The sequence below is a fragment of the Spermophilus citellus genome, assembly GCF_964194105.1.
Source record: "Spermophilus citellus genome assembly, chromosome: 1".
Classification (NCBI taxonomy): domain Eukaryota; kingdom Metazoa; phylum Chordata; class Mammalia; order Rodentia; family Sciuridae; genus Spermophilus; species Spermophilus citellus.
Window position 1 is genome coordinate 266937917 of NC_138182.1, and position 13679 is coordinate 266951595.

General features: G+C 39.9%; 1 protein-coding gene across 1 annotated transcript in view; it reads left to right on the forward strand.

The window, feature by feature from the left end:
• Nucleotides 1–9150: 9150 nt before the first annotated feature.
• TTC23L (tetratricopeptide repeat domain 23 like) overlaps nucleotides 9151–13679 on the forward strand; it is a gene marked incomplete at its 3' end in the record, with an annotated part of 47872 nt that continues 43343 nt past the window's right edge. Inside the window, 2 exon segments of the mRNA XM_081296465.1 lie at nucleotides 9151–9293; nucleotides 10333–10407. Of these exon segments, the coding sequence (XP_081152591.1) occupies nucleotides 10340–10407 (68 nt within the window). The 5' untranslated portion in view covers nucleotides 9151–9293; nucleotides 10333–10339.

The following is a 13679-nucleotide window of genomic DNA, read 5'->3' on the forward strand; positions in this document are numbered from 1 at the left end:
CATCAGGGGAAAAGTTACAACAGGAGACTGCTAATAACACCTTTCTATCAGAGAGCGTAAGTGTCCAACCAACAGCACCACCTCTACAGGATACTGCTACTAACAGCATTCTATCACCAGAGGGCATAAGTGTCCAATCAACAGCACCATCTCCATATGCTAGGAGGCTCCCAACCCCCGCAGTTGATAGTTGGGATCCTGAGACAGGATCTCAAGTATTAACATGCCCTGTATTTGAGGTAGGAGGGCAGCGAATTTGCCAGGGTTTAAATTTCAAAACAGTAAAGGAGCTAAAAGAGGCTGTAACAACCTATGGTCCTCAAGCACCCTTCACTGTAAGCTTGGTCAAATCCATTAACAACTTGAACATGACGCCAGCAGATTGGGCCAATATGTGTAAAGCTGTGCTAAATGGAGGTCAATACCTGTTATGGAAGGTTGCCAATGAGGAATTTTGCAAGGAGACAGCTAAGCGAAATGCAGCAGCTGGTTATCATCAGAGAAATCTAGATATGTTGTTAGGAAAGGGACCTTATGAGGATCAGCAGCAACAAATTGCATATGATCCTGGCGTACACTCACAAATTGCTGCAGAGGCGATTAGGGCATGGAAGACTTTACAAGGACATGGAGGTTTACAAGGTCAATTATCTAAGGTAATACAAGGAGCTAATGAACCTTATGCTGAATTTGTAGATAGGCTTATTCAAACAGCTACCAGAATTTTTGGGAATACAGAAAAAGCAATGCCATTAATAAAACAACTGGCTTATGACCAAGCGAATCATTGGTGCAGAGATATCATTAGACCATGGAAACAGGAAGATTTAAACACATATATTAAATTATGTAGAGACATTAATGAACAAGAGCAAGTCATGGCAGCTGCAGTAAAACAGGCTTTAGATGCCAGAGACATTAATGAACAAGGGCAAATTGTGGCAGCCGCAGTAAAACAGGCTTTATATGCCAGGCCAAGAACATGCTACAATTGTCAACAAACAGGACATTTTAAAAGGAATTGCCCCATAGGAGGAGGGTTTAACAAAACTAGGTATCAAAGGAGTAGAATACCGGGTATTTGCCCACGATGCCATAGAGGGAGACACTGGGCTAATGAATGCCGTTCTCAAACCACCATAGAGGGTACTCCATTACATTGGGCTAATGAGTGCCGTTCTCAAACCACCATAGAGGGTACTCCATTATCAAAAAACGAACAAGGACAAGGTGTTTATCCACAATATCATGGACAAAGGCATCAGGCTCCGTTGCCAAAAAATGGACAGGGGGCCCCAATGCTCCGGGGCCCCAAACCACAAATATACGGAGCACTGGAGGAACCCAGCAACCCCATCAGGGTAGTGCCCAGGACACATTGTCCATCAGATCCCTTATCAGACAAACCAGAGGGAGAGCAGGGTTGGACATCTGCGCCTCCGCCAGATCAGTACTAACTCCAGAGATGGGAGTTCAAATCATTCCCACAGGGGTAAAAGGACCTCTTCCCAAAGGAACAGTAGGCTTATTATTGGGACGCAGCTCTTCTGCTCTAAAAGGACTTTTGATAAGTCCTGGGGTAATTGATCAAGATTATGAAGGTGAAATAAAAATTATAGCCAGTTCTCCAAAGGGTATATCAGTAATTTCACCAGGAGATAGAATAGCACAGTTACTAATAATACCAAGCCTACATGATAAATTTTCCAGTCGTGCTGTAGAAAGAGGTTCCAAGGGATTAGGCTCCACAGGTGTAGATTGGGCTATGCTTTCTTTAAATTTAGATTCTCGCCCCATGCTAAAACTAAATATTCAAGGACATGAATTTAATGGGCTACTGGATACAGGTGCAGACCTTAGCATCATCTCTCGTCAAGAATGGCCAAAACATTGGCCATTACAACAAGCCACTCAAACGCTTCGAGGCCTAGGAGTGGCGACTAATCCCCATAGAAGTGCAATGGTATTAGATTGGAAGGATCCTGAAGGATGTGAAGGAACTATACAGCCATATGTATTGGATCATCTTCCCGTAAATTTATGGGGACGAGATGTCTTAGATCAATTAGGTTTGACATTAACAAATAACATCAATCAAAATGCACCCACTATTATGGCTAGACAAGGTTTTAGGAAAGGAAAAAGATTAGAAAAACAAGAACAAGGTATAGCAGCACCAATACAAATAGATCAAGGAACAGACAGACATGGGTTGGATTTTCACAAAGGGCCACTGAGACAATAAAAATTACATGGAAATCAGAAAGACCAGTATAGGTTCCTCAGTGGCCCTTGACTAAAGAAAAGATACAAGTAGCCCATGATCTGGTCAAACAACAATTAGCGGAAGAACATATACAACCTTCTGTATCTCCCCATAATACTCCCATTTTTGTCATCAAAAAGAAATCTGGTAAAGGAGATTATTGCAAGATTTAAGAGCCATTAATAATGAAATGGTCATTATGGGAACTGCTCAATCGGGGATTGCTCAATTGTCTGCTTTGCCAAAAACTTGGTATGTTTTAGTTATAGATATTAAAGATTGTTTTTTTTCAATTCCAATTCATCCTAAGGATAGTCCACGTTTTGCATTTACTATCCCTGCACTGAATCATGAAGGTCCTGATCAGAGATATGAATGGAAAGTACTCCCTCAAGGGATGGCTAACAGCCCAACTATGTGTCAAATTTATGTTAACAAAGTAATCCAGCCACTTAGAAATCAAAATCCTGAACTACAAATATTTCACTATATGGATGATGTATTATTAGCACACAAAGCTAAAAACACATTGCTAGAATGTTATGCCACACTTACAAACTTATTAAAAAATTATAATCTAGAGATAGCAATAGATAAAGTACAATTAAATTTTCCAATTAATTATTTAGGAGTTCTATTATCCTCAACCATGGTCCGTCCACCAAAAATTCAAATACGAGTAGATCAACTCAAAATCACTTAATGACTTTCAAAAGTTATTAGGAGACATAAATTGGATAAGGCCTTATCTAGGTATTCCAACAGGAGAATTAGGACCTTATTTGATATCCTAAAAGGTCCATCAGATCCAAATTCATGCCAAATGTTAACGCCTGAAGCAAGAAAGGCATTAAAAATCATTGAAACATATATAGAAAATATGCATTTGGATAGAATTGATATAAGTTTGCCTGTATTATTTATTGTACTACCAACAAAAAATATTCCTACAGGAGTATTTTGGCAAGAAGGTCCATTATTATGGATACATTTATCTTATTCTCCTAACACTATTCTTACTAGGTATCCTGAGGCTGTAGGACAATTAATACTCAAAGGAATAAAAACAGCAAATGGAGTATTTGGAATTTGTCCCAATAAAATTATTACTCCATATACTATGAATCAAATTGATGAATTAGCTAATGAGTTAAATACTTGGGCAATAATCATGTGCAAATCTAATGTTTCATTTGATAACCACTTACCATCTAATCCTTTATTGTCTTTTTGGTCATTGTATCCTGTAATTTTTCCAAAAATGACAAGAAAAACACCTATCATGAATGCTCCAAATATATTCACTGATGGGTCAAATAATGGTACAGCAGCAATAGTTACACCTGATCAAACTTTTACATTTTTAGTACCCAAACAATCAGCTCAAAAGGTAGAGCTTAATGCAGTATTACAAGCTTTTGTGATGTTTAAAGACTCTGTATTTAATTTATTTTCTGATAGTCAGTATATAGTTAATGCTATAGTATCCCTTGAAGATGCTGGTAGGATTTCCCCTTCTTCTACTGTTTTCTCTTTGTTTTCCACTATACAAAGTTTAATCTGGGACAGAAAAGATCCATTCTTTATAGGACATATCAGGGCACATACAGGATTGCCTGGAGCCCTTAGTTTGGGCAATGATTTAGCAGATAAAACTACACATGACATACATATTTTCTCTACACTAGAAGAAGCTATAAATTTTCATAAAAGGTTCCATGTCAATGCTAATACTTTACAAAAGCGTTTTAAAATAACTAAGGAACAAGCTAGACAAATAATAAAACAATTTCAAAATTGTGTGACCTTTTTACCACAAGTTAATCTTGGAGTCAATCCTAGAGGATTGATACCTAACCATATTTGGCAGATGGACGTCACACATTTGCCAGAATTTGGAAAATTAAAATATTTGCATGTTACAGTTGATACTTCTTCTGGATTTTTGATGGGTTCCCATCATGCCAGAGAAAAAACTAAAGATGTTATAACTCATTGCTTACAAAATTTTGCCACTGTGGGCATTCCAAAACAGTTAAAAATAGATAATGCCCCTGGTTATACTTCTCTTTTAAACAATTTTGCTCATCATTTGGCATTACTCATATAACAGGAATCCCATACAATCCACAGGAACAAGGCATAGTTGAAAGAGCTCATCAACTATTAAAATGTACTTATTAAAGCAAAAAGACGGAATTGGGAAGGGGTATATATTCCCCAAAGATAAACTTAAAATAACCCTTTTTACTCTAAACTTTTTAAATTTGGAATTCATCAGGACTTAGTGCTGCAGAAAGGCATATGTGTCCAAAAAATGTACATAAGCCCAAGGTACTTTGGAAAGATATTCTAACAGGACAATGGAAAGGTCCTGACCCAGTAATTGTCTGGAGTCGGGGGTCTGTTTGTGTGTTTCCACAGGAAGAACAGCAGCCGATTTGGATTCCGGAGAGATTAACTAAAGTCCTGACCCAGTGATTGTCTGGAGTTGGGGGCCTTTTTGTGTGTTTCCACAGGGAGAATAGCAGCCGATTTGGATTCCAGAGAGATTAATTAAAGCGATTTCTACAGACCAAAAAGAAGATGATTTGGCTCAAATCCATATCAGCTGATATCCAAAACTCCAATTTGGCTATCCTTACATCTGCGACAGAACCAGGATGCTTTTTTCAATATCTATTTTATTATTGCCCTTTCCCATATCATGAAGTTCTATTTTGTTTTTTGAGCTCATACAGACCTAGGTTAAGTTTTGCTGATCAGTTCTATTTTTTTTTTGACTATAGAGTTTTTAAACATTGCAAAGGAGGTTTCACCTGTAAAAAGTTATAAGGCCTTTACTATTATGTTATGTGTTGTATGTATTATATTATGTGTGCACACTTGTGTTTTGTGTTATATGTTTGAATGTACGTATGTCCATATATCATATATGATGAGCGCTCATGAAAAAATGGATCCAAATATATTTTTTTTATTCACGTGATTTAAATGGTTTAATTTAAATTGGGTAAATAACTGTTAAGGATTGTTTTAATATGTAAACAAAAAAGGAGGTTAACAGATCTGTTTGTTTACTTTCACCTTGCCTTTTCATTATATTTCATAATTCTCTTCAAGATAATGTAAATTGCTAAGAAAATTGTTTTCTTTTAGTGCCTTGTGGAATGTTACACAATTTTTTCTTTAGCCATTATTGCCAGAATTCCTATCTTTATCCCAGTGCCAGTGAAGACAATGTAAATTGTTAAGAAAATTGTTTTCTTTTAGTGCCTTCTGGAATGTTACATAATTTTTTCTTTAGCCATTATTGCCAGAATTCCTATCTTCAACCCAGTGCCGGTGAAGACAAAGATAAAACTAATCTACAGTTTCTGCAATAGCCATCACTGAACTGCTTGCAGAACTTGCCTAAACTATGTGTCACTTGTATGCATTGTGTACTATCTGTTGGTGCAGCGACTTGTGGTAATGTTGGGGTATTTTTGCTAATGATGTCATCGGTGGTACAATTTTTCCAACAAGAGCCGTCAATTGGCTTGGTGTATCTTCCACCCTTCTGCTTGTCATGACAAAGACCTCTCCACAGGTGTGGCTGTATACTGGACCGGTAGTCAATGACGGGTAAGATCCAATTACAATGGTACCAACCTAAGACAGGAGGCTGACGCCCTGAGGTCAGCTCATCCAAAGACAGGTAAGGACCATATGTAGTATTGAACAACCTAAGGCAAGCTCGGTCCCTAAGCCACATGCTTGTTGTTTAAACAGAGAGGGGGAGATATTGAGAGCCACAGCCAAAGGGACCCCAGCAAACTTCCAGCTGCCGGCTGATGATTGGCTCACAGCGGCCCCAGCAACATCTAGCTGATTGGCTCCTCTGCGGTGATGTTCATTGGGCTGTTTCTCCGCCCTTCAGACTGCAAAGCTGATGATTGGCTCACAGCGGCCCCAGCAACATCTAGCTGATTGGCTCCTCTGCGGTGATGTTCATTGGGCTGTTTCCCTGCCCTTTCAGACCACGGAGCTGCTCATTGGGGGACTTCTTTGGCTCCGCCCACGCGACCCAGCCAATCGGCCTCAAGAGCAGGAGGATTGTGGGAGGTGGTGAGGCTTGTGTGGGTGAGAGGCTTCTGGGAAGCCGGTGGTGGCAGTTGGGCTCTGAGGGTTTTTTCCTGAGGAGCTGTTTTGTTTGGTGTTTGTAGTTCTAAAAATAAAATTCGTTTCTTTTGACAAGTGGCTCCTGAGTTGTGCCCAGCCAGACTGCGGCACAATGTCCACCCAGCTTACTGGAATTCTATTCTGGAGTGAGTGAATAATCCCAGAGTGCATATACTACATCTAAGTTTTACATTGGGGGATAGGATTAAGATGGCAAGAGAAGAAAATGTATTACAGAGGTTTGGAACTCTCTGAGTCTTTAAGTTTCTCTGAGTTTATAATTTTACAGATGAAAGCAACATGCTTCTGGTCAGAATTAGTTAAATGGAGGAGCATAGGTTTTAGGAATGGGAATTCAGTGACTGTTCTGATACCATAATAAACTTTACAATAATCAGTGAAAGCAAGTGTTTAGAAAAGAGAACTTACCTTTAATACACTTAGAAACATTCTGATGGTCACTTCCCAGAAAGAATAATAAAACTTCACTTTGATGATGCCCAACTTAACAAGGGGTTAGAGAAACAAGTATGAGTGAACAGGAAATAGTTTCCTCCTTTTTAATCTCTACACATATTAAATACTGTTCCTAGAGTTGCAAAAATCCTTACAGAATCCTGAAGCTGAAAAGCACGATAGACAGCAAGCGGTACACTTTCACTGTATAAGGAAAGAAAATTGGTATCCATGGATTGACTTGCTCTTGGCTACACAGAGTTAAAGCAAGAACATTGGCATCTTTAAATCAAGTTCATTGATTAATTGTTCCGTGCCCGAGAGTCAAAAGAGTGGGTTCTTTTCCAAAATTTTGGTTCAGGAGCTCAAGGATATCCTTGAATTAACAGATGATCCAGGTTTTACTTAAGAGGTTTTAAGCACTCATTTAAACAACACTACCCACCTACAGGCTATCTTGGCAATCTTGGATCAATGGCAATTTAACTTCCATCCTAAATCTATAAAAAATAAACACCAAATGTAAATTCCATCTTTCCAGATCTCAGTAAATCTCTCTCTCTACCTAGCCTGCCTTCTCTTTTTTGAAAAAGAAAAAAAAATAGAGGGGATATCCATTCCAGCATCATGGACCAAGTCCATTGATAACACCCTTAATCCCAATTGTGCCAGAACTGTTGCTGGTCACTTGGGTATTGACCACAATTCCCTCCGCACCTGTGTGCATTACTACTGTGTGTTTCAGACCACTGACCAGGTGTGATGTGGTGTTTGCCAAATGTGCTCTCCTGTCAGGATGGCCTTAGGTCTTAGCCTAAGCAACTCCATTTTAAAACTCCAGTTTGAAACCTGCAGTCTCACCTGGTACACCTATGGAGCCCTCCAGTATGGCCCTCCTGCACAAACAAGTCACTTCTCCCTATCCTGACAAACTCAGAGTGAAGTCTCTGACATGTTGCCCTGGAAAGCAAGAAAATCAGGGTACGGACCACCAGACCAGATGCTTTAACCTCAGGACAAATGACATCACTGAGAAATCCAGTGGCAGCTGATAGGGATTGAAAGGGTGATCAGAAACCCCCAAATTTAGTATAAATGATGGAGCAAATGAACAGACATTCAACCAGCTGACACTGATGCACACAAGCCTGAGAGCCTGATGAGGACTTGGACTGACATCCCAACTCGAGAATTCTCATCTACCTGATTCTCTGTGCTGTTCTCACCGCTCTCAAACTCTACAGCAGCCTCTTGACTCTAATGAGAAAAGGACTTCTCCCAGGACAGCCTCCTCAGCCAGCCATCAGCTCAACCCCAGGAGAAGTCTGCCTTGGTTCCTGTATGATCCCCACTGTCTGAGTGAGTGTGCATTTGCTGGACTTAGAGCCTAAGGCCTGAGACTTTTGATCTGACACTTCAGCTTAGCATGCAGAGGGAATGTCTATATGAGCCTGTCATGATTAAGTGTGTTTGCAGTGCTTAGAATTAATCTAGAATTGTTTGCTGTGAATTGATTATGTCTGATGCAATGCCTAGGATTAAGAATTGTTATTTTCTTGATTAAGAAACTGTAGATGACATTGTATTGAATGATTTGAGTGAATAAAGCATTGAAAAGGGCAGAAGCACAAAGACATTCTTTATTTCTCCCCCTCCACTGCTTAAGTCGCACTTTTTGCCCATCGCAACACCTCCTCTCCTGAAAATATGCCAACTGCTAACAATTAGTAGATCCAGCCGCTCATTTCTTAGGTTACTTACTTCCGGCACTGGGTTTTCCTAAAGGAGCCCGGCTGCCAGCGCCATCAACAGTTATATCTGATTGAGTCTGTCCTCAGGGGTGTGGGGACCCAGAACCCCCCGGGGGACTGCTGGGGTGCAGGGTGCGCTGAGCAGAGCGCAGAGCCGGCTGGCCGAGGTGTGTCGCTGAACGACCCGCACAGACAGAGTTCCTTTCCTCGCTCGGACGGGATTTAACCTCATTCTTCATCATCTCTGGGAGGAAACCACTATTGGAGCAGCCGAGGCGGCAACTTCAAGGACTAGCTTGAAGTCGCGTTGACAGAAGGCGCGCAACTTAGGGTGCCCGATGCCAGAGGGATCTCCGGCACTGGATTCCACGGAACCGGAAGTGCCCCGCGTTGCCGTGGCTACGGCGCCGCGCTCACGGCGGCGGGGGAAGTTCCGTTCCCATGGCAACCCCCATTGTCTTTCAAGGGCAGGAACCCAGGCGGCCCAGGCCGAAGGCGACCTTGTTGACCTTCTAGTTAACGCCGGGCACAGTTGTGGCTCCCAGAACCCGGTCGGCCGAAGCCTCGACGCTGACGCCTCCCTCTGTAGCCGAACAGCGCGGGCGAGGGAGCCTGGAGGGCTAGATCCGGGGTGTGGCTTCTCAGCCCGGGGCCAGGTACGCCGCAGAACGCCTCCTCGGACCAGTCCTGCCCGCTGGAGCCTCCGCGGTGCTAGGAAGGGAGCTCCTCCAGACCCGGCTCTGTGGCCACTGGGCTCACCAAGTTACCGAGGAACAATGCTGAAAAGGAGAAAGCGCCCTGTCCTTAAGAGCGGGGCCTAAATGTGGTGCCCTAGATCTGTGCATTCTGAAACCTTAATGGAACAGAATGTAGGAGTTTTGAAAATAGGGATTAGAGGGAGAAATTAGTGAATATTCCATCTGAAATTTGGATATTGGGTATACTGGAACCTGGGTCAGAGACAGCTACTTGTGGATCCGATGGGAACGAGTGACATTCTAGGATGAAATGAGGAGGGACTTGGTAGATATTAATGTTCCAGAATTGTGCATTGGATTTGGATTCCACTTACATGACAGCCTTGAGAAGTGAATTTCACAAATATTTGTAAATCACATTTTCCACCATGTGTTTCAACACATTTTCCTCATCACCTAACAGCAGCCACCAAAGTAGACATATGGGTTTTAGTTCCTTAACTAGAATCTCCTATTAAATAGTGAAATCCCCCCCCCACCACCACCGAAAAGGAGGAGAATTAACCAATCCATTGGTTGTACTTCATTTAGTGCTGAGAACTAGTTGCTTTGTTTGCTTACTCTTTCCATCAAGTCTGCCAAAGAATAGTTAAGTAGGTGACCATAGTTTGGATGACCCAGGAGATGTAAAGGTGTGGCTTTTAAGAGTAAAAACAACAATAACAACAGGAACAACAACAATTAAAAAAATCATTTTAGAGAGTACTCTAGAGTAGAAATTAGGAAAAAGAAATTTAAGTCAGATTTTTTTTTTTTTTTTGCAAATGTCTTTATGTTCTGCTTTCTGAGTAATCTCCATACATGAATTTGTATAGTCTATTTGTGGATTTATATTTGGCACTTTAAACTTAATGTTAGTAGTAGCCAATAGGGGGAAAATAGTACAAATTCCTAAGCCTTTTCTCCCAAAGCTGATCTCATGTGTGACTCTTGGTAGGAAGAAGATGCAAGCCAGCCCCATCTATATCCCAACTGTTAACAATGACATTGACTGGGACTCCTGCTTCCATCTGTAAGTACCACAGAACCCTGACATCATGCTCCCTCACTGGCCAGAAACACAGGGACCCCTGTCCCCCTTAAGGCAAGCCTGGGTGAAACTATGCATGCACATTAGACAGAAGAGAAAGTTCTGCTGTGATGTGTTTTAATAGTAATTATGGTGTAGTATCCATTTGGATCTTCAGCTTTGCAATATAGAAGATAATTATTTATTTCCCTAATTTACAAAAATTTTAAGTTTTTAAAAACAAAAATAGGTTATTTATTTATTTATTTATTTTTGGTTCCAGGGATTGAACTCAGGGATGCTCGACCACTGAGCCATATCCCCAGCCCTATTTTGTATTTTATTTAGAGACAGGGTTTCACTGAGTTGCTAAGCACCTTGCCATTGCTGAGACTGGCTTTGAACTCACGATCCTCCTGCTTCAGCCTCCCAAGCCGCTGGGATCATAGGCGTGTGCCACTGCACCCAGTAAAAACAAAGATAGGTTATTTGTAATAAGACCGGTAAAGTCATGGAGAAAAATATAATAAAATTGTGAGAAAATTGCTTCATGAAATAAAGAGATAACAAATTAAAAATTTTAAACTATAATTCATTTTTGAGCATATATTGTATGCCTATTTCCTAACAACTCTGTGAATGAGATACCACCTTTGAATACTACCTTTGATAGATGAAGAATATAAATCAAAGAGAGATTAGGCAGTTTGCCCAGGTCACACAGCTACTTGATGATTAATGGTTTTCAAACTATGCAGTCTCATTCCAAACTCTGTTCTTTATCCATTTCTTTATTCCAGATTATTCCAACCTTGGTGCCATTTTGAGTCAGATAACTTTGATTTGGAGGGATATCCTATGCCTTGAGGGATATTTAGCAGCATCTCTATTATGTACCCGAATTGATGTGTGTTAGTCAGCTTTTCATTGCTGTAACCAAAATATCTGACAAGAACAATTTAGTGGGGCGGTAGAGTGCTTGCCTAGTGCATGTGAGGCACTGGGTTCAGTCCTCAGTACAAAATACATAAATAAATAAATGTATGTCTGTCTAACATGTATACACACACACACACACACATTAATACACACATATCTATAGTTTAGTAGAGGGAAAGTTTATTTGGGCTCACTGTTTCAGAGGTTCAGTCCATGATTGACCAACTCCATTGCTCTAGGCCCAAAATAAGGCAGAACATCATGGTGGAAAAGCATGGTAGAGGAAAGAAGCCCAGGACACAGTAATGAGAGAAGCAGAGGGAGAAAGGGGGAGGGGCCACACAGAAGATGAACCTCAGGGTATGTTCCAGCTATTACCTCTCCACCAGCTATATCCCACTTGCCTGCGGTTACCAACCAGTTAGCCCATTCAAACTAGGATGGATTGTTACAGCTTTCATGATCTTAATTAATTTTTTACTTCTGAATATTCCTATATTAACATAGGAGCTTTGTGGGGGGGGGGGCCTTATATCCAAACCATAACAAAATGTCAGTAGCATCATTGTTCCAGTTGGGACAACTGAAAATGTCTTCAGTTATGGCCAATGTTCTCTGGGTATAGAGTCATCTTTACATACAAACCATTGTTCTGTACCAGTGCTATTGAATAGAAATATAATAGGAATTATAAATAAGAGCCCAATGCATAATTTAAATTTTTCTGGTAGCCATAGTAAAAAGTAAAATGAAACAGGTAAATTTAAACTTAAAAATAATATATTTTACATGTCTCACTAAAAATATTATATAAAATTATTAGTGGAATATTTTTACATTTATTCATGATAATTCAAATTTAGTGTGTACTTTACACTTAATAGCACATCTCAGTTCTGACTAGTTACATTTCATGTTCCAAATAGCCACATTAACTACTGGTTACCTTACTGGATAGCATATTATATACTATCTCATAAAATACCTTGAACTTAAATGTTATAGAACTACAACAATTGCAATTTTAAAATGTAGTATTTACAATAGAATATCTTAGAAATAATCAGATAATTCATAATGAATACAATATTACTTATCAGAATTCATATTTGCCATAGCAACATATATGGAATAATTTATAAGCCTAGCAAGGCAAATCCTTCATCAAACCTGCTTGGTTTTTTTCTTTCTTTTTTTTATTTGTTCTTTGTAGTTATACTTGACAGTAGACCGTGTTTTGACGTATTATATATACATGGAGTACAACTTCCAATTCTTCTGGTTATACTCCTCCTGGCAAACTGCCCATATAGATTTGGTTACTATAATAGATTTATCTTCTGCTCCAGTCCTATGAAAAAATGCAGCTCAAGCAAAATTTTCTATAGAGGGAGTAATGTTTTTGGTTAATTTTCTTAAGTTTTAATCTTGATACAGATTTCCTCTCTTCTCAGCATTTTTTAAACATTATAAAGTTCTTTTTTCATTTGTTTACTCATTCTGTTTATTAATCAGCATTTCATTGCTATGACCAAAATAACTGTCAAGAACAACTTAGGGGAGGAAAGATTTATTTTGGTTCACAGTTTAGAGCTCTCAGCACATGGCCGACTGGCACAATCACAGAAACATCATGGTGGAAGGATGCAGTAGAGCAAAGCTGTTGAGCTCCTGGCAGCTGAGATAAACCCTTCCAGGGCACACCTCTAGTGAGTACTTCTTCCATCTATGTCCCAGATCCCAGTAATCCCTTCAGCTATCAATGGATGAATCCACTAAGTGGATTATTCCACTGATGAAATCAGATCCCTAATCATCGCCTGAAAGCCCCACCTCTGAACCTTGCCATAATAGGTCCATGGTTCCAACACATGATCTTTTGGGGACATTCTGTATCCAATCACAATATGTAACAAGTTATTATTTGAATTTACTGTGAACCACTTAGCACTGTTTTGAAACAAATGAGACTCAGCCCATCCTCTGGTGGAGTTTACTTGCTAGAAGGCAAAGAAGACTCAACAACAACATAAAGAAACAAAAAACCAAACTATAGTATGAATTGTATTATAATTGTTATATTATAGGGACTTAGAGAAATTTTTGCAAGCCTTTTGGAGTGCCTCTTTATCACTACTCCAGGGAAAGACTTCTGGCAGAGGTCACATCTGGATTATGTTTTGAAGGATAATATGAAATCTATCAATCAGAAAGGAGGAGATTTTTGTTGTTGTTGTTTTTTATTTTTTGGTACCGGGGAATTGCTTAACCACTGAGCCATATCCCAAGCCCTTTTTTAAGGAGGAAAACACCTCTGATTACATCACATTGCCAAC